At 47.4% G+C, this 21,102-nt stretch overlaps 4 protein-coding genes across 9 annotated transcripts in view; all 4 read right to left on the bottom strand.

Annotated features, from left to right (window-relative positions):
- IL6R (interleukin 6 receptor) overlaps positions 1–1,974 on the bottom strand; it is a 9,788-nt gene extending 7,814 nt beyond the window's left edge. Inside the window, exon 1 of the mRNA XM_072428657.1 lies at positions 756–1,974. Coding sequence (XP_072284758.1) covers positions 756–849 — 94 coding nt within the window. The 5' untranslated portion in view covers positions 850–1,974. The remainder of the gene's footprint in view (positions 1–755) is intronic.
- A 1,560-nt stretch (positions 1,975–3,534) lies between these two features.
- On the bottom strand, positions 3,535–10,675 carry AQP10 (aquaporin 10; the record flags this gene model as incomplete). Its single annotated transcript, XM_072427400.1, is given in 6 exon segments — positions 3,535–3,649; positions 3,731–3,849; positions 3,950–4,087; positions 5,342–5,468; positions 7,555–7,726; positions 10,480–10,675. Coding segments are annotated over 5 exon segments (604 nt in total), but the record flags the coding sequence as incomplete, so codon positions are not given.
- Positions 10,676–12,972: 2,297 nt separating this feature from the next.
- HAX1 (HCLS1 associated protein X-1) lies at positions 12,973–17,570 on the bottom strand. The gene is made up of 7 exons (XM_072428625.1): positions 16,172–17,570; positions 15,482–15,705; positions 15,207–15,391; positions 14,965–15,016; positions 14,756–14,871; positions 14,515–14,638; positions 12,973–13,532 (listed from the first exon to the last, which is right to left on the bottom strand). Exons 1-7 carry the CDS (start codon positions 16,219–16,221, stop codon positions 13,429–13,431), a joined length of 855 nt encoding a protein of 284 aa, XP_072284726.1. The 5' UTR covers positions 16,222–17,570; the 3' UTR covers positions 12,973–13,428.
- A 390-nt stretch (positions 17,571–17,960) lies between these two features.
- UBAP2L (ubiquitin associated protein 2 like) overlaps positions 17,961–21,102 on the bottom strand; it is a 22,554-nt gene continuing 19,412 nt past the window's right edge. For all 6 annotated transcript variants that reach the window (XM_072428619.1, XM_072428622.1, XM_072428620.1 and 3 more), the window contains 3 exons: positions 19,939–20,006; positions 19,648–19,845; positions 17,961–18,381 (listed from right to left, as the gene is read on the bottom strand). In XM_072428619.1, coding sequence (XP_072284720.1) covers positions 18,286–18,381; positions 19,648–19,845; positions 19,939–20,006 — 362 coding nt within the window. In that variant the 3' untranslated portion in view covers positions 17,961–18,285. The remainder of the gene's footprint in view (positions 18,382–19,647; positions 19,846–19,938; positions 20,007–21,102) is intronic.

Raw genomic sequence — 21,102 nt, 5'->3', positions numbered from 1 at the left:
CCTCTGATGATTGTGTATGTAGTTGATTCTCCCGTCTATTTTTGTTATTAGGATGATGAGGAGTGTGTCTATAGTCCAGCGCTCCTCTCTCTGTCCCTCCTATAACCCCCAGGTCATTCTATATATTGATATCGCACCCGCCTCACATAACATTCACCACATTTGCCACATTGGCCTCACATTCACCCAGTGAAAGGTGCACACACTTTGTGCAATCACCGGACCTGTTGGACAGATTGAACCCCCGACCCCCACCTGAGCCCGGCTGTTCCATGATCCTGCCAGGAATGTGCGTGTAGCACAACGGGACGCAAGAGTAATGAATTCGGGGAAGGTGAATATATTCCCAGTGAGTGAATGTTATTGGAGTTCAGTGACAGACGGCACGTTGGTGGTATTGTGACATTGTTTGTGCGACCTTTGTACTGTGGTCAGAACTTCCCATCCACCCAGTGCTAGGAAACGTCGGCCGTGGCCCCTGGATCTATGCGGGGGATCGGTCCCACAATGCAGCGCTCCCATGTGACACGTCGCAGTGACTGCACTCTACTGTTCCCCCTCAATGCACCGAGCGGTGACAATGCACAACAGCAATTTCAAACCCCCATCCACCTCCAATCCTTATTACCCTATGAGGGCGCCGTCAGCCTGATGTGAAGTTGCAGCTAGTGTGCAGTGCAGCGGTACAGATAGGGAATACACAGGTGGGGGTTAGATGAAAGGTCATAGGGTGAGGAGGGGTCATGTGACAGTACCTGGCTTGGAGCAGCGGGTGTTGGCGCAGGTCAGGAGGAGTCCGGAGTACATGATGATGAAATAGGAGTACCGGCGTTGGATGCTGACCACCATCTTGGCAGAGGACGGGCTCAGCCCTCCCCGGATTTTACCATCTGCGGTGCCCCTGGTTGGCGGTCGTCTCTTTTGCTTGCTGGCGCTCTCTCAGCTGTCTCTTCCCCCCAACCCCCGCACTCTCCGGTGGGGTCTCTCTAAGTGGCCATTGGCTTCCTCTGCCCGGCGTAACGCAATATTAACCAATCGGTCTGATTATCGCCCGGCAGCCTCTGCCAATGACTGGCCAACCTCACCTGTGCCACCTCCAGTGCCCAATGAGTGCACCCTCCCCCGACACTGCCTGCCGACTCCTCACTTTCCGCTCCTCCCTCTCCCCTCCTCTTCTCCGCCACCTTTCTTTTCTGTTTCACTCCTTTCCCCTTCTCTCCTCCCCCTCTCCTCCTCTCCTCCGCTACTTTTCTCTCTTTTCTGTTTCACTCACCTGTCTCCCTCTCCTTTCTCCTCCTCTTCTTCTCTACATATCTCTCTCTTCTTTTTTACTCCTTTCTCCTCCTCTCCTCTCCTTTCCTTCTCTAATCTTCCCTCATCTCTTTTTCTCCGATTGCCTTCTCATCTCCTTTGCTCTACCCCTTGTCTCTCATCTCCTCTGTTCTCCTTTACGCTTTTCTCTCTCCTCTCCCCCCTGTACTCCTCTCTCTGTCTTCTTTCCCCCTCTTCTCTATTACTACTCTTTTCTTTCTCCTCTCTATCTCCCCTAACCTTCTCTCTTCTACCCCCCTCTCCTCTCCTCTCCACTAGTCAACTACTCTACTCTTATTTCCTATTGGTCCCTCTCCTCTCCTCTCCCTATTTCTTCTTTGTTGTCTTTTCCTCTCCTCTTTTTCCCTTTAGACTTTGGCTCTGCTCTTCTATCTCTTGCTCTTTTCCCTTTTTCTCTGATGTGTTCTCCTGTGCTCCTCTCCTGTGCTCCTCTCCTGTGCTCCTCTCCTGTACTCCTCTCCTGTGCTCCTCTAATATATGAATCTCTCTCTGCCCCTCCTCCTCCTCTGAATAAACATTATGCTGACAGGAAAACATTTGAGGAACCAGGGACAGATTGAGCTGAAGGTCCCCAGAGGTTGTGCAATCCGGGGCCACTGATGGCTGCTAAGGGGTCAGGAATGGTGACCGCAACACCTGGCCCCTGGGAGCCCACAGGGGCCCTCCCCGGGATCAGCAGGCAGATTCTTCCTCTTTCACTCCTGGTGGGGGGGGGGGGGGTTATATTTTACTGAAATGTTACAACTTCACCAGGGACTGCAAACTCATCAGGGGGACAACAAATAAAGTATCCAAATGTATCCAATATGGTTCATTATCCATCCTGCAGACAACCAATAGCAACAGGAGGGCAACTTCACACTGCTGTGCCCATCATGAGGGGCCCCCACCATCCCTATGATGAGTTCCCAGGTCTGTACCCCTGCTGTGCCCATTATGGGGGGCTCCCACCATCCCTATGGGGCTCCCACCATCCCTATGATGAGTTCCCAGGTCTGTACCCCTGCTGTGCCCATTAAGAGGGGCCCCCACCATCCCTATGATGAGTTCCCAGGTCAGTACCCCTCCTGTGCCCATCATGAGGGGCCCCCACCATCCATGTACTGAATCCCTGAGTCTTTACCCCTGCTGTGCCCATTATGGGGGGCCTCCACCATCCCTGCAATGAGTTCCCAGGCCTGTACCCCTGCTGTGCCCAATATGCGTGGCCCCTACCATCCCTATGCTGAGTTCCCAGGTCTGTACCCCTCCTGTGCCCAATATGGGGGGCTCCCACCATCCCTATGCTGAGTTCCCAGGTCAGTACCCCCCCGTGCCCATTATGGGGGGCTCCCACCATCCCTATGATGAGTTCCCAGGTCAGTACCCCTGCTGTGCCCATTATGGGGGGCTCCCACCATCCCTATGATGAGTTCCCAGGTCCACTATAATCCCCTGAATGAGCACCATGTGTGATCTGATTTTAATGATGTCATCTGCACCCTGTGCCCTGTACCCCCAGCAGCTGTGTTTCTCTCCTAAAACCCATGTGACACTGCAGGATTAATGGGGAGGCAATTACAGGAGCAGGGAATAAAAGAAAATAATTAAAGGAGTACTGGTGCCATGGCTGCAGATCTAATGAAGTTTATCGATCCCATCCCTTCTGAGCCCAATAGGAATCAGCAGGGCAGCCATTGGTTTTAGGTGGCAAAGTCTGCATACGCAGACCAAAGGACCCTGTAAATAATGAAGGTCCCAAAGCCTTAACAGGTGTGTGGTGGCAGCACATGACTCCTGATACTCAGTCACGTGACACCTCTGAAATGTCAGCTGACATGGCCGAACACTGCTTCTAAAAAATGCTGCTCACCTGGCTGTCCCTGGCTGCTTTCTGGGTCAATGGCAAGTACAGAGGTATGGAATTCTGACTTTGGTGTATGCTAGATCCTGAATGCAGCCAGATGTGTAGCATTTTCACATTCATGTCCTAGCAAGTGGATCAATATAAAACCATCAAGAAAAACCCAAATCGTTTTATAAAGATTCTTTTATTGTACAATCTGACATGAATTGCTCTGTGAAGATCCAGGGCCCGCAGCAAGTTACAAAGCCCCAGCAGGTGTCTTGGCTTCATGTACCGGATGACTACCCATTACACACAATGCAGTCCAATAGTGACCGTTCCACCAAAGCTCTCACCAGTAAAACCTTATATACAACCAATGGAGAAGACCAGCGCCCCCACCACGATTGGCTCCAGACCCCTTGGGACTGGCTTGTTCCTGGAATCAAGAATAGCCAAGATGCCAACCATCAACATTGCCGTCCCCATCACCTGTATATGGAAGGCAGAAAGTCAGAGGACAATAGAAATTAAAGGTAAAATTCATTGGACAATCTTGGGGTTCGGAGTCACCTGATCCAGAAAACCATTCCTGATGCTCAGGTAAGGGGCGGGGTACGAGCAAAAAATGGAGGCCGTCTCTCGCGGTCCATACACGGTCAGGTTGCCACCAGTGTAATTTTGGATGGCATCTTGAAGAATACAAAAACCAAAGATAATAAATAAAGATTTTTCCTTTTATCTCCAATACTAACGAAGAATTCACGAGACGCAATGGGACGTTAATCTGACCGTAGTACAGAGCGAACGCAGCTGCCGCTCCAGCAAACGACGCCACCATCTGGATGATGACGTAGATGGGAAGTTTCCACCAAGGGAAGCGGCCCAGGACACACAGGCTGAGAGAGTATGCCGGATTCAGATGTGCACCTGTGGGAGGGAGACAGCACAAGGGAAAGAGAAAAAAAAAGTTTCAGTTCAGCTGAGAGTTTTTGCTACAATAAAATTTTTTGCAGAATTGGAAACATTTTGGTAAAATTTTGACATTTACCAAAACAAAAATTGTTTTTGGTGGTTTGAAAGGTTTTAATGGGCTTTTCTTGGGTCATGAAGGTCACAAAGGTTTTGTGAATGTATCGGCCCCTCATCAGCCAACTCTAAACTCTAATTTGCCTACCCTTGTTTAAGGCCTAAATCCCTAATACCACGAACCTACAATTTTTAAACTTAATCCTACTCTTAACACTAACCTTAATGATTACTCCAACTTTACCCTTCCACCAACCCTATCACTTTTTCTTAACTCTAATGCTTACCCTAAAACTGATGGTAACCCTAATTGTCCCCCGTAATACTAGTTTTAACCCTTATGCTAATCCTCACCCTAATTTTTAACCAAATGCTAACCCTTACCTAAATTTTGACTCCAGTATTAATCCCTACCTTAATATTGATCCTAATTCTAACTGTCTTGTCCTCTAATTTTGACTCTTTTACGAATCTTTACCCTAATAAACTAATTTGACACTAATACTAACCTTTACTAATATTTCCCCGAATCGTGACCCTATCACTAATAAAGACTGACCCTTACCCTAATTGTGACCCTAATTTTGTTACTAAAATTTTACCCCTAATGTCAAACTCCACATTAATTTTGACCCTAATACTAATAATAACCCTAAAGTCATTCCTTACTCTAATTTAAACCCTAATGCCAATTCTTTGACCCACTCCAAATTTTTGACCCTAATTCTACCCTTTACCCTAATCCTAATACTAACCTTACTCTAATTTTGAGTTTAATGCTAACCCTTTCCTAAATGATTGCCCTGATACAAATCCCAACCCTAATTTTAACCCCAATGCTAACCCACCCTTTCCTTAATTTTGATCCCAATGCTACCCTAATTTTGACCTTAATGCTAATCTCTACCCCATTTTTGACCCCAATATTATAACTTGCCAAAATTTACCCTAATACCAACCAATACATTATTTGTAACCCAAAAGCTAACCCTGTGTTTTATTAGCTATGTGATCGCTATCACAATTTATCAAATATAATTACCAATAATAGGGCTGAATAATTAAAATAGGAACCCAATTTTTAAAAATTTGGAGGGGGGTAAGTTTAACTGCTGTGCTAAAACAACATATACTCAAACAGGGTAACGAACTTACCCGAAACGCCCCCTGACACATAAATCGCTATGGTGACCGCAATGGCTCCAGCCAGGTACATGCAAAAGAAGTTCCCCTTTGTGCTTTGGCTGGTGACTCCCTGTGCCGTGGCTGCAACGGTGATCAGCTGCATGGAAACAAAAATGGCGGAGGCCCCTATCAGATCACAAACATATGGCGTGCCCTAATAATTTTATTTACTATCCTTGGGGGCCGGCTTTGGCATTTCCTGTGGGTGTGGCCAAGACCAGTGCAGGAGAGCCCAAGGAGGGTTAATGAAGACACCAGGTCAGGTGACCTTCGCTGTGTATGGGGGGGTTGGGGTTTGGGTTGGGGGTGGATATGACCTCTGGCTCGTTCACAGCATTGGGCAATCGTTCGATGTTGCTTGAGCTTCTCACGCATTGACAATTGCGCCATTTCATAAAACAGGATTTGAAAGCATGAGACGGAACAACACACAACACACCCAAAAAAAGAAAAAAGACATTTATATTTGGGTATACCGAAATTTTGAAACCTCAGCCCTTTGAAGGAAAACAGACACAAATTTGAAATAAAGTGGGTGAATAATACGGGTGAATAAAGTTGAAGAAAAATTGATTGGAGGAGATCGACTGTATGTGCAGCACAATGGCGGACGTAGCCAACAGTGGGTTCCTGTGACTTGGGGCCAATGTGGTTACCCCTGGTGGCTGAGGAGGGAACACTGTGCCCCTCCCCCTGTCTGGTGCCCCTGGTGCAGCATGTACACATACGCATGGACACATAGGCACTGCTTCTGCACATGCGTGTTTCCGTGTGCTCCACAGTGCTCAACTGAGGGTATGTTGGGGTAACACTGGATATGATTGGCACTGCATCACACACTGGGCGGTATGCACGCTACCATGCGGCTCCAGGAACGCACAATATCACATGCTGTCCTGCAGAACATATAAATACAAACTGGCCCGATGGGTTATTAGCAGGGAAGAGATCTGTACTCATCAGCGCCCCTTTACACATCTCCCACCATTATTTACCATTACCACCTGCAATGCCACATTTTACAACAAGGAGGCAGCAGAGGGCACAGCAGTCTATGAAGAAAACCACACCCTGTTCATTTTGTGTTTGTCCCCCTGCCAGTTCTTTACAGCACATAGCAATACATGCCAAACCATATATGATATTCTTATCTGGCAGCAAATAACGGGTGAATGTAATTGGGAATTGTTTTACCAAATTTAAAAGATTTTGGCAAACTTTACCCATTTTGGTACACATTGGAGCCAAGGGGGGTGTGGGTTGATATGAAAGTTTTTTTGGTGCTCCTGGTCACAAGTAATTTTATTTTTTCTGAATCTGTTCGGATGAATATTCAGGCCGTCCCTCTCCCAAGAGGGGTTAATAATTTGGCAAAACCCCATTGGCAGGGGCCGGGGGTATTATGGGTCGTACTCTGCCCTCTGCTGATAAATTCTGTAATCAGAAGTTTTTTATGGGAATTAAGTAGCTGAAAAGTTATAAAACAATTCTGATAAGGAGCCATAAACAGCTGTGATTATTGAGGGAGGGCACGCTGGCACATACCCCGGGGATGGCAGGATTCCCGGCAGCCTCACTGACGTGCTGCCACTCACAATGACAGCGGAAGATGACCGGAGCTGATGGATGGCTCCATACAGACCATTACCTGCCCGGGGTTATAAATGCCAGGGGGCAAGAAAGGACAAATCACAGGTAACTAGAACCCCCTCTAATCCAACCCCCCAACTCCGAAATCCTAACCCCCTAACCCCAACCCTAATCAATCAATCAAACTCTAACATAGTCATAGTAGTACCCCAGCGTGGCCACTGGGGGACCCAAAACCCCACACGGGGGTCTCGCTCTTCCTCGCCCTCCCACCATGCTTGGCTCCCATTGAGCCAGGTGCAACATTTCCTTGGAGGCCCCCAACTGGGAAATCTAACACAAAGCAGCTTCACATCACCGGTCAATGGGGCAGAACTGTACAGAAAACCCAAAATTCTTTTATTTTTTCTGTTCTGGTGACAACTGTAAAATATTGGATTTTTGGGGACATCAAAATAAAAACCCCACAGGGTATCTATCCCCCCCACCCTGCAAACACAAAGCAAAAACAACATTTTTGGGGTTGAAAGCTCCCCTCCCCCCATCACCCAAATCATATTCCCCCCTATTTTTATTCATTTTGGATTACTCACAAGCAGAACGAAAACCCCCAGGAATTCGGCGAGGGATTCCCGGGCCAGGGTGTTCCGGAGCCTCAGCCAGTTGTGCAGCTTCTCCCGTGCATGCCAGCACGCCATGATAGAACCGGTACCAGCGGAGGAGGAGAGAGCGGAGAGGAGGGGTGATGAGTTTTTATATGGAGCCCTATCATAGAGAAAAAAGAGATAACGGGGTCACCCAACTGCACGTCACCCACTTATCTGCTCCATACTATCACCTACCTGTCCGACATCTCAGGGTAGGTTATATAAACCACAGTCTATCTTTGTGTGAATGTTTCATTACATGTGTTTTTTTTTTATTCATGTCATTTCTATTATTTCACAAAGCAAATCATTCACAAATGTGAATTTTTCACCATTTTCTATATTTATTCTATTCATCATATAAATTGTAACTCTTTGTAGATTCTATGTATGAAGCAGTGAATCTGACATTTACTGAAACATTCCCCCTGGAGAATTTTCCAGGTCCATATGCAGTAATTCCCAGCCGGGTAATGTTTCAGTGAATGTCAGATTCACAGCTTTATAAAAAAAAAAGAAAAATTAAAAAATGTTATTGCACTTTTATATTTTTGTTTTGTTTTTTTTTTTTATTTTAATGGTTTTCTATTTTTATGGTTTCTGACCTTTAAAATTAAAATAAAATGTGCAGAAATAACAGAAAATTAATTTTTCCTTTGTCTTGAAATCTTTTTTTATCTTTTTTTTCATTATTCTAAAAATGATTTGCGGATGTGCAGAGCAAAAGCCACTTTCTTTATGAGGATTCGTTATATTTTAATGTTTCCTGTTGCAGAAGGCAATTTTGTAACAGCAAACTCTATAAAAGTCAAAAGGACCATTACCCCTCCCCCTTTCTTCCCCCCATTTTTCGGTGATCTTTACATTTTCTAAGATTTTTAGACTTCCCATTGCATTATTTAAAAAATACATTTGCAGCCGTGTGACAACCACAGAGGTAGCCATCCATAGTGTAATGTAACAATTTTGTAAAATTTTGTAAAATTTGGAAAACAATTACATAAAAAAATTGATTTCTGATAACAATATTTTGTATTTATATATTATCTATTTATAATTTATTTTTTGTGTGTTTTATTTTTAATTAATAACTAATTAAAATGAACAATAATATTTTCCTCCAGTTACATCTATGATCTCAGTGTCAGCTATTGGTCAGGCACCAGAAAAATTTTGGTAAGTATCCAATGGGAATAGGCTGGAAGGAATCACCAATTGGAGTATAGAGAAGAGTTTGTTGTGACCAGCAGATCATTAGAAGAACGTTATTGAGGAATCTCGGTAATAAATGTATTTTTGTATTGTTATCAACATTCCATTCTTATGATTTACAATTAATAAACACGAGTCAATCACATTGTAATAACCTGATCTTCTCTCCGGTTAACTTTTCACAGCTTTATCTGTAGTTGGGAAGTCAATAATAATGAACTCTGATCTCTAATGAACTCATCCGAGGGAGAAGAAAAAATAACTGATTGGGAAGAAATTTCTGGAGTTTGACATAAATAGGGATTAGATGGTCAGAACGGGCACATTGGCTGGCATCGGGTCTGTAATGTGTATCAATTTCTTTGTACCCATTGGATTTGAAATGCCAAAGATGGAATTGTATGGGGACACATGACTGGTCTTCCACCATGATAACGCCACAAGGCATTGGCCACCCGCCCAGGGCGATGACTGGGTCAGCAATGGTTCTCCAACAAGACAGTACGGCAAGGCACTGCCCACTCATGGACTGGTTTGTGGTCCTCAGTATCCATAGTATACTTTACTAAGGTTGGCACTGGAGGGGTACACCCGATCGGGTCAGCAATGATCCTCCACTATGACAACACCACAAGGCACTGCCCACTCAAGTGCCAACCTCTTGACTTTGGCACACTCTACTAAAGCTGACTGGATAAGGGTACGTGACTGGGTCTGCATTGGTTTTCCAATAAGGCACCAACTTGTAAGCTTCAATACATCCTACTAAAGTTGGCACCGGCGGCAGATATAATCGGGTCAGCAATGATCCTTCTCTATGACAACACCACAAGGCACTGCCCACTTAAATACTAACATGGTGGTCTCAGTATATTCTACAAAAGCTGGCATCTGAGAGGAACATGTGACTAGATCACCAATGGGCTTTCACCATGAGGGTACCCAAGGCACTGCCCACTCATGTACTTATGTGTTGGCTTCATTATACTCCACCAAAGATGGCATTGTAGAGGGGCAGATGACTGGGTAAGTAATGGCCTTCCACCTTGATAACTCCACATGGCATTGGCCACTCATGGACTGTCCTGTTGGCTTTAAAAACACTCTACCAAAGATGACATAGGAGGGAGGCAGGCGACTGGATCAGGAATGGTTCTCCAACAGGATAGCACCACAGGGCACTGCCCGCTCGTGTACCAATGTGTTAGCTTCAGTACACCCTACCACAGCTGGCACTGGGCGAGGGGGTAGATGTGATCATGTCACCAATAAACTTCCACCTTGCCAACACCACAGGGCACTGGCCAGGCATATGCTGACCCGTTGACTCCAGTATACTCTACCATAGCTGGTATTGGAGGGGGGCATGTGACTGGGTAAGCAATGATATTCCACCTTGACAACACCACATGGCACTGCCCACTCCTCTACTGATTTGTTGGCTTCAGTACAACTCAACAAAGCTAGCATTGGTAAGGGGGGGGCACATGACTGGGTCAGAACCACCTACCACGTACCCTGTTTATATACCCATCTAAACCATAAACCTTTTAAGTCATAAATGATGAGAATAAGAACAATGCCGTGCCCCCTACACAGCCAGGATGGCATAGATTTCCCCATTACGGATTCCGGGAGGAATCCTTGCCAATGACTTACCTGACCTGTACAGCAAATATGGAAATTCCCAGATAGAATTCTACTAAAATGTCCTGGTCCTACCCCTTTAGTGGGAATGTTGGGAGTAATAGTCCTTCAGGATGTGGAGATTCCCTGGACCTTCCTTGGCTCCAGGTGGATAATTTTCCGTATTTCACATCAAAAAGAGATTTCTACAATCCCGATCCAGGTCTTCTCCGGGATCCATCGTTGTCACCGTCCTCCTCCACTCAACGTCCTCTAATGACCCGTTTCATTTTCACGCCTCCTTGCCCCCTCCCTTCACATCAATCATTCATGTATTTCCCAACTACTGGATATCATGTCCAAAAAACTTTTAGAGTGTGGATAATGATACTTGGGAATCCATCGCCCCTCAAACCACAGTGGTACAGCCCGGATTATTAATGGCCCAAAATCCACCAACCCCCCAAACAATACAAGTGGTATGGTCAGGACTGATACCCCCTAATGCCCCTGTCTTATAAGGGAAGCTGATCTCCCCGAGTATTTTAAATAGTGTTGCCCCTAATAATAAACCCCCCTTCTAATAATAGAAATAAATGTGATTGGCTGCTACAGCTTTCATTACATTGGCTCTAAGTGATCACATGACACCATTACATTGCCAGCTTTCACTAACCTGGCCTTGGAGGAGCCACAAAGTAGGCAAATGTTTGACTCCCCCCGCTACAAAATGTGTAAAGAAAGGAACCACCCAAATGAAACAGACATGGAAGAGTTAATCCTCCCCCAAAGACGTCTCGGAAATGGCAGCCAGCCTGGCACGTGGCTGATCTGGCCAAACACTGAGATCTTTGGGTAAAGATTGACCCGGACAGAACAAGGTGAATACCTAAAGTACAAGAAGAAGAGACAACGATGTTATAAGTTACTAATATAATGCACAGCTACAACTACCCCATTACAGAGTGCAACAAAACAATAATAACCCCCCTGCCCCCACCTGAGGTAATACTGTGTGACCTATCTGGGCATTGTGCCCACAAGACCTCTAAAGGTGTCAGGAACCAACATGTTGGAGGCAGATACTTTGGATCAAACTGCTCCTGCCAGCCGGCCTGGCTTCTTCCCATAATGCCCCCTAATGCCTCTCCAGCCTGCCTGCTTCCCTTAGTGCACCCTGCTGCCGCTTCCCGCCTGTCTTCCACCCATATTGCCCCCTACTACCCCTCTAGCCTGCCTTTTTCCTATACTACCCCTCCAGCCTGCCTTCTTCCTATACTGCTCCTCCAGCCGGCCTTCTTCCTATACTGCCCCTACTATTTTCTACCCATAATGCCCCCTGCTGCCTCCCCCGGCCTGTCTTCTTACCATAACACCCCTAATTGCTTATCTAACCTGCCTCCTTCCCATGGTGCACCCTACTGCCTCTCAAGCCTGCCTTCTTCCCATAATGCCCCTCAATGCCTCTCTAGCCTGCCTGCTTCCCTTAGTGCACCTTGCTGCTGCTCCTGGCCTGTCTTCTACCCATAATGCCCCCTACTACCCCTCCAACCTGCCTTCTTCCTATACTGCCCCCACTACTTTCTACCCATAATGCCCCATGCTGCCTCCCGAGCCTGCCTTCTTCCTATACTGCCCCCTACTGCTTCCCAGCCTGCCTTCTTCCTATACTGGCCCCTACTATTTCCCCAGCCTGCCTTCTTCCCATATTGTCCCCTACTGCCTCCCCAGCCTGAATTCTTCCTATACCACCCCCCACTGCCTCCCCAGCCTGCCTTCTTCCCATATTGCCCCCTACTGTCTCCCCAGCCTGACTTCTTCCTATACTGCCCCTCCAGCCTGTCTTCTTTCTATAATGCCCCCTGCTGCCCCCCCAGCCTGCCTTCCTCCCATACTGCCCCTGCTAACACAGGTTAGCAACCCAACTCTAATGATCCTAGGGCCCCCATGACCTTTCATTCACTGGTTGTCTTCCTCAGCCCACTTTTGGTGATTACTGACCACTGCACATAGGGGGCACCCCACAAGAGTGGCCATTTTGGAGGTGCTCTGACCTATCACAATTTGACCCTCGGCCCAAAGACCTTGGTCCATAACTGATTGGTCACTTGGTGCCTAATATATCTCCGGGCCCTGGTCATTGTACCCAGATACAGTTATGTCGGGGGTCCCCTGTATATGGTGCCGCTATGAGCCCCTCCGGGGGGTGCACAGTGAGCCCTGGAGGAGCTGTCCTGCCTGCCTCGTCTTTCCTAGAAGCGCTGGCGATCAGACGTCACCAGGCCGGGGTATCAGCTGTTCTTGGCTTCCAACCTGCTGACTAGTAATGGTAATTAATCGGGGCCCCGGGCTGATTATCAGGAGCCATGTAATCACAGTGCAGTCACACCTCATAATAACATCATTCACTGATAGAGAGACGCCAACTTCTCCCTGAGTGCGCTCTCCGATCCGGTTCTCCTCTCATCCCAACAATGTGAAGTCCACCAGAAGCTGCAAATATAATAAGCAAACATGGCCGACCTCTGGTGTGCGAGTGCTTTATTTTTATCATTGTGCCGGGAACGCTTCAATCTGCAGCCCCCCCCAATGAGGAGATTTTCCCTCACTTCCTGTCCCTGTGACACCCATAAATGGAGGGATCGGTTGTCACATGACCAGGAACTCACACTTGTAAAGAAGGACAGGTGCTCTTTGATACAAACTAGCGATAAATTCAACAACAACAACTTTATACAAATTAACAGGAACGATAAAGGAAACATTTCCATCGTGGCTTTGTGTTAAAGACAACTGGGCTACCCACTGGTGTTTCCCCAATTACAGGAGATACCCATTGGCTTATCATCTGTTGGGGGGGTCACAGTCTGACAGAAAATGTTTTTGGCAATGAAATGATTTTATCTCTGACTCTCCTATAAAAGTCTCAAGAAAAGCGGAGCGGTGGCCGACTTTCCATTTCTAGGAGCCAATGGGATGACGTTATCGGTCGGAGAACCATCTGTGCAGGATGCGGCTGAGGATGGTCTGTGAGTCGGACAGATCTGGGTGGGGTCCTGGGCGGAGCTGGGAGGAGTCCGGGGGAGCTGATGGAGACAACAAACTTTAATAAAGAGGAACAAAGACAACATTGTATTTACATCTGCCCACCCCCAGAACCCTTTCCTTTATATCAACCATTCTAGGGCTAAAGATCTGCAGCTGGTGATCCCACCATAAGAGTGACATCCTGGTATAGGGTGACAACGCTTTATTCCTGTCTCCTAGTTGTCCTCCCATGTTGTCACACATTCCATAGGAAGGCTTCACTGTTGTCAGGAAAACACACCTGAGACAGGAAGTAGCTGCAGGTCAGTCGCATCATGCTTTGATCATCCTAGTTGAGGGGTGGGCAAACTTTTTCAGTCAGGGGCCACAATCTGAAAAAAAATTTGCCAGAGGGGCTGGGTCGATGGTAGAGTGGGCGGGGTTATGCAAAATGTCACCCCTGAAAGTGACATCATGATGGCATAACCCCGCCCACTCTCCCATCCCAGATCTGAACCCGAGATGGAAGAGTGGGCGGGTTCTGTGCAGTGACACAGCCCACCCACTCTCCCATGGCAGGCTCAGATCCGGGGACGTGTTCTGTGAATCTGGCCAGTGCGCCCCCCTGGCGGGGTCCTTCTCCCGACCCTGCTGGGGGTGGCACCAGCCAGAGCCGCGGAACACCCATTGGCCGGAGAAACATCCCCATTGGGCCGTATAGGGCCCGCGGGCCAAAGTTTGCCCGTGCCTGTCCTAGATTGTAAGCTCTTCGGGGCAGGGTCCTCTCCTCCTGTGTCACTGTCTGTATTCTGTAATTTGCAACCCCTATTTATTGTACAGCGCTGTGTAATATGTTGACGCTATAAGAATCCTGTTTATTATTATTATTAATAATAATTCTGGGAGCTGCAATACCCAAATCTGCCATCGCTACACCTTGTGCCTTCTCCATTCTGGACACTAGAGGGAGCCCTCTGCACACATTCTAGGCTAGGCTTAGAGGCTGCACAGAGGGATTATGGGAAATGCGGCTTCTCTTACCGATAACAGAATCTCGAGGGGTATCGAGGTTCCCGCTGCTGATGACCTCATCGCCTCTTGTGACAGTCACTGTGGTGGTTGTGTTGCCCTGACTGTCCCTCACCGTCCGTCTCTCCTCCACCGTCTGCAGACAGAGAGAAGGGGTTAAAGAAGGACTTCGCTGGGCGCCGTGCTTGTCATATATCCACCTCATATTATCACGGTGTTCAGTGCACCATAGGGGGTAGGTAGCTGTACTCACCCCGTCAGGTCTCATGACCTTGGAGACTGAGACACTTCGGAAAAAGGATGAGGACGCTGGCTCACGAGCTCCGAGAATGGAGTCCAAACCGCGAGAGGAAATCTCTGAATCTAAAACTAGCGGAAGAAAGGACAAGTCAGATCATCGCACACATGTGCAGCCAATCACGGTCAGCCAATAGAAGGTACCAACATGAAAGGGGTACTTACCTTTATCCTGCTTGGGGCCTCCTGAAGGGACGAGCGCACTATTGTCTTCAGTCTGTAGAGGGGGACAGAGAGTTAGCAACATTACCCCTGACCTGGGCCCAATTGCCACCACCCCAGGCTTCTACAGCTGCTGTGCCCAATACAGAAAGACCATCTGGGTTTTACTAATCTGACAAAATCACCTTTTTAGGGGTCAGGTGACCCCGGGGTGAAAGGTCACAGGTCATTGGTTGGTAACTCACCCAGCCTCTTCTGGCCTGTGGGGCCCTTCTGGCCTGTGGGGTCCCTCCCTCTCTAGGGGCATCCTGGATTGGTGGCCTCTGTTCTGTAGGTAGATGGGAATCCGGAAATTTCAACATGGAGTCTCGCAGGGAGCCCCCCCTGGACCCCTCCGGGATCATTCTGGGCACCTCGGGCCCCGGCAGCCCTAAAAGGACAGAAATCACAAAAATCCAAAGAAATGTCCGCAAACTCTGCACCTGGAGACACCCAAAAATCAAAAGGTGAAATCACTCACGAGGAACATCGTGCATGACGGCGCCAAAATCTGCAAAGAGTTCATTGAAATTACGGAAAATCTCCTCGAAGCCAAACGGGTCGTGGAAAGGGGGGCGCTCGCCCCAAACGGGGGACTGGAAACCACGCCTGGGGGGCCCACGGAAGAAGCGGTCATCCTCGTCATCATCGTCATCATCATCATCATCATCGTACTCCTGTGTCATTCCTCCAAAGAACGGATCCCTGAGGGGGAGGGGAGAAAGAATCACCAATAATTAATATAATGATAATCAATTAATAACAGAGATACCCAAAATAAATAAAAAGCCATAATAAATACAAGGTCCCGGCCCTCGAAGATACCCATCTTTTATTCCCCGCATTTATAGGGTGAATGGTGGATACGGAACAACTAATGAAGGTTGAGGGAGCTCCGGGGTCCCCATTCCAGGTGCACACAGGACAGTCGCTATGGCAACTTACCTAATAAACTATAAGTATGTATAGGGCTAAAATATGTAAGGTAAGTGCTCACTAATGCATTTATTTCTAGTTGTATTTCTTCTCCTGGCCCATATGTGCCCTTCTGGACAGAAGGGCCCCTATTCCTAGTAATTAATGGCAATACTTCTACCAGGACAGGGAATAGTGGAGCACACACAAGAGCAAACTCCCCATTTCTTTTGATTATAATGTCCCATTCTCTCACCTCATCCCTGGAGGCTCAAAAAATCGCCTGAACAGGTCAAACACACTCATCTCTCCTGCGAAATGTCACCAACAACAGCTGGAAAGTTCTCAGAGAAAGCGACACTTCCGCCAACCAGTCGTCAAGTGACGGTCGAAAACTTGCCAACCAGCCCTTACTTCCGCCAACCACCGCTATTAGAGGTACCTCCGCCAACCAACACGTTTATACGTCGTGCGTCATGCGTAATGTCAAGCGTGTGACGTTCTTGCTAGCGAGTTCTGATTGGCCTGAAGCGTGGATTGTCACCAGTGCGCGCCGGAAGCGACTTTCTTCAGGAAATAGTAGAAAATGGAAGAGATCAATGTATTGTATTAGCGAGGGGGGATTTTTATTAAATGATCGCTGAAAGAGAACTTTATTGTAATCTGCTATGAGAGAAACAAAAGAGCTGCATTTGCTGCCTGCCAGACTGACCCCATGCCTTCCTTAGTCTGCACACGTGTCTCAGGCCAGGATCATGTCTACCACGTGTGTGTGAATACTCCACACAATCACATCTCACACTGCCTGCTATAAGGGAGAGGTCTGATGATGTCACTAATATTCATCACGTGGTTGTCTGTGCTGGAGGAGAAGCTGCACCTGAGGACCTGTAGTGCAAGGATCTCCCTGCTTCATTCTGTGGAGCTGGGATTCCTCCTCCAATCATATTAGGAATTAAAGCTCCGCCCCTACCAAGACAGCTGCCTCAACACAGAGCACAGCGAGGTCATTGGGTTTAATAGCTCCTTCTGGGTGTGACGGCAGCAGCCTGGGTTGTATTGTGTTTGCACCAGCTGCATTCACCAGTAGGTAATTACTTTTGTGTAAACATTTTGTTAAAACTCCCCAAATATTATTCACCAGGGAATATGACCCCACCCACCCAAACACTGCTGTCACAAATTTAAACAGTGAGAAGGCTCCAATGGCGGCAGCAGCAAAGCATATCATCATAGATTAATCACTCCTCCTGGATGGCGCTCTTCTCGATCGGGAAGGCTGACCAGCTCCCAAGCCTACAAGGCAGAGCAGTGGCCAGTTACCTGAAAGATCATCAACGATAAGAGATAAGAAAAATTTTAAAGAAGGCAGCAGTGCCAGGCCACGTCAAAAAATCTGGGCACTTTGTCCTGCGGCGCTCGGGTCCATACTCAGCCCGTACAAGGGACCCTGTCTGCATGGAGTTGGTTATTCCTGTGCTGCAGAACGAATTAGGGACATTATGATGCAGCATTTGTCAGGCTTCTCCATCTTTTTGTCACACCCACTGGGTATTTTCCCCTCACTTCCTGTTACATCCTTATTAGATGAAAGCACTTGTCACAGGGAAAGGGATGCAATAAAAACATTGTCAGATAATAACCCTCCCACCTGCTACAGAAAATTCAAATCCCCCATTACCTTATATCAGAAGCTCCACCTTAGTACCTGAAACCTCCTACAGGAGGCAGTATAACCCGTGTACCGAATACAATAGAGTTAGCCTTTTCATCCGAACTCCAGCCAATCAGCTTTTTTTCCACCCGCTTCTCTCCTTTCCTAGCGATCCCTCTCACATACCTTTATTAATAAATCCTTTGTACAGCGCTGCAGACAAAGGCAGTGCCATATTTAAATAACCAAATGATGACAGAACATGCAGCCGTGTTTTCGTTTTATATATACAAGACACATTTATCCATTAAATTCAGAACACAGTACAAAAAAAAAAAAAAAAAAAAAAAAAAAGAAAACCACGTCAAGTGATGATTCATACAACGCAGAATTCAGAGCCATCTTTTTATAGGTCGACGTGGGCGGTGACACGCCATTCTGGCCCCTCCCTCTTCACCTCTGCAAAAAGAGGTTAAAAAGGGGGGAAAATACCAAAAAAATAAGACCAGCCCTCCCCTAAAATAGCAAACATTTCATAATTGCAGAAAAGGGGAGAATACAAATTCTATATTACATACAATAAGGGGGGAGGGGAGGGGGGAGGGCCGGGAGGTCTCAGAACCGAGGGGGGCGGACAGAGACGGGAAGGGTTTTTTCCTGTTGATCCTGCCATTACGTCAATTTTTCTCGCAATCTCCCCTGTGTGGGGGTGGCGATTAGTTGGAGCCCCAGCTGTAGCTGCTGTATGCGGACTTGCTTGCCTGAGATTTTTGCGGCATGGAGGCTCCCTGGGTGCGCTGTCCCGAGCCAGTCTGTGGAAAGAGAAAAAGGAAATGAGAAGTCGTGTAACAAGTGCCAGTCACGTCAGGGTGTTACTTCCCCCTCCTCTTAGATTGTAAGCTCTTCAGGTCAGGGTCCTCTCCTCCTCCGGTGTCTAGGTCTGTATCCGTCTGTCATTTGCAACCCCTACTTAATGTACAGCTCTGCATAATATGTTAGCGCTATATAAATCCTGTTTATTAATAATTTATAATCTCACACAGAGATCACATGACTCCCCCTGGCAATGCCACCATTGCCCAGTCATCACTAGGGGTTACCATGGCTCTGATATTTTATACTACCTTTATTCTACATGTTCTCATTCACTTGTCAACATGACCACACCAGCCAACTAGTACCGGTGATTTGGTACAGTGGGCATTTCACAAGTGGCATCATATGCCAGACTCCTCCCCATCCCATGGCAGTGATTGTGAATAGATGATGTAGCGGTGGAGGGGAATCTGTGCACAGATGTGATTGGTGGTGGTGGGGGGGTGCAGAATCCAAAGGTAATTATCTGGCCATCAAGCAAGCAGCTGGCATCACAAATTCTGCCAAGATGGCCGCTGGTGCCAAGGTGGGCAGAAAATAAGGCTTATACAATGTTTAACATAGAAACTTTTTAAAGCTGGTTGGGATGAGATTATAGGCGGGTGGCAGCCCTTGTATTATGACCCAACTCATCAGTAATCACTCAAAAACAGCCGGGTGGTAACAAAAAATGGCCATGTGGTACGCCCAGCTAAAAGGGGCCAGGGAGAACCCTGCGTATAATATGAGACAGTGCGGGTCAGTCAGTGCCAACACGATGATGGTGGAGGGGACAAGGCAACCTGACCTGTGGTAGTGTAATGGCCTTTATCGGGTGCTACAGCCTCTGTAGAACGTTATACTCAATGGCGGGGATTTGTACAGCACAAAGGCTGCCATGCAGGGCCCTTCTGAAGATCCGGTGCATGAAATGGATCAACAAAACTGCACCAGTGATGAATGGTGATTGGCTGGTTCATTGCTAAACAAAGCTATCACTGGGTAAGCCCTCCGACGTGATCACAAGGCTTTGCATCGAGGCCCCCAATCCATACCTCTGTATTCTCTCAGTGACCTCATACACAGACATGAACTTGTGTTCCTCTATTACATGGCACTGATCACCATACCATAGAGATCTCCAGCAATATGTCCACCCATGTGACCCGGGGGAGCCACTCCACACAAAGGAGGAGCGGCCATAACATACCCGATGGTCTTACCTGAGCGTCTTGCTGTAGGTGATGGTGGAGGATCTGGGAGTGGGGTTGCTGATGCGGTGCCAAGATGTGCATGAATGGAGCGGGAGGGTAGGCGGCGGCCGTAGCCGGGTTGATGGGTCCTCCACTTCCCAGTGCCGAGGGCAGGTTAAAGGAAGTAGCCGGGGTGCCCGTGTGGAAACCCTGCTTCTCAAATGATTGCTGAAAGATGGGAAACATTGCGAATAATGTATAAAACCGGCACCTATACATATATTTATAATACAATAATATACAGGTGACACGAGTACCTACCTGTGTCTTGGAATAGACAGAGCCGGATATATCGGGCACACCGGTATTACTGGAGGTAACAGACACACCTGCAAAGAAATAACGGCATAAATAAAGGCGGAGTTATAGAATCTCGTTGCGTCAGCACGATAGAACAATTAACCCTTATTGTTCTAACACTTTGGGGTATTTGGTACTTTATTCACAAGGGATTTCCCGCCTGTTTCCCCTGACCTATAACATCATCTGTGTGCATACAATACTTTGATAGGGTTCCCTAAAACAATCAGCACTATGATAAGGGGGGGGTCACAGGATGAGATGGCAGTCAGGGCACAGGGAACAAGGCAAGGCCTGCTGAAACCTCAATGGAAAGGGCAGGAAAATATGAATCAGGATAATGATTGTGATGGGTAGGGGTAATGGTGGAGGGCGGAATGGGAAGTTTTTGATAACGCTGCTTGGATTAGCCACATAAAGTTACATAATATGATAGAAGCTAGAAAGTGAAGAGATTGGATTGTAGATACTTGGCTGGTATTATGGTAATAGCTGTGATGAAGGGGGGAGGTTATAATGTAATATATTATAATAATAATATGCAATTTGTATTCAGCTCTGCTAAGGCACGTTGAGCTGGACGTGTGTCGTAAAGGAAACCTGACAAATCATCGCCACATGTGGAGAACAGGCAGAGGTGGGAGCAGGGCATATGAGGCAAAACAGAAATAAAGAAGCAGGGAAGGCCAAGCCTGGATGTGGGACTCGGGGGGGGGGGGGAACAGATTAAAGTGGGAGCAGAGCCTGAAGGTAGGAATAGGACTCGTAGTAGCAGCAAGAAATGGCAGCAGAGCAGACTGGACTATCTGACGGAGCAGCAATATGTGGGAGCAGGGCAGAGCCCGAGGGTAGAACTGGGACATGGAAAAGCCGTTTAAGCAGCAGCAGGGCCTGTACGTAGGAATGGGGAATGTGAGGAAGTAGGAGCAGGTCAGGGAGCTGGGGGGGCAAAGGGTAAAAGCAGGAGAGAGACTAACACAGCTCAATGATGTGCAGGAGGAAAGGAATATACAGGACAGGAGAAATCAAAGGAAGGTGGAAGAATAATAGTGGCTGCAAAACAGGTGAAGAGGTGGTAGTACAGGGGGAGAGGAGGAAGGGAGCAAGGCAGGCTCGGGGGGAGAG

This window comes from Pyxicephalus adspersus, chromosome 12, assembly GCF_032062135.1.
Source record: "Pyxicephalus adspersus chromosome 12, UCB_Pads_2.0, whole genome shotgun sequence".
Classification (NCBI taxonomy): domain Eukaryota; kingdom Metazoa; phylum Chordata; class Amphibia; order Anura; family Pyxicephalidae; genus Pyxicephalus; species Pyxicephalus adspersus.
The sequence above is the reverse complement of the archived record's forward strand: the minus strand, read 5'-3'. Positions and strand labels throughout refer to the sequence as shown.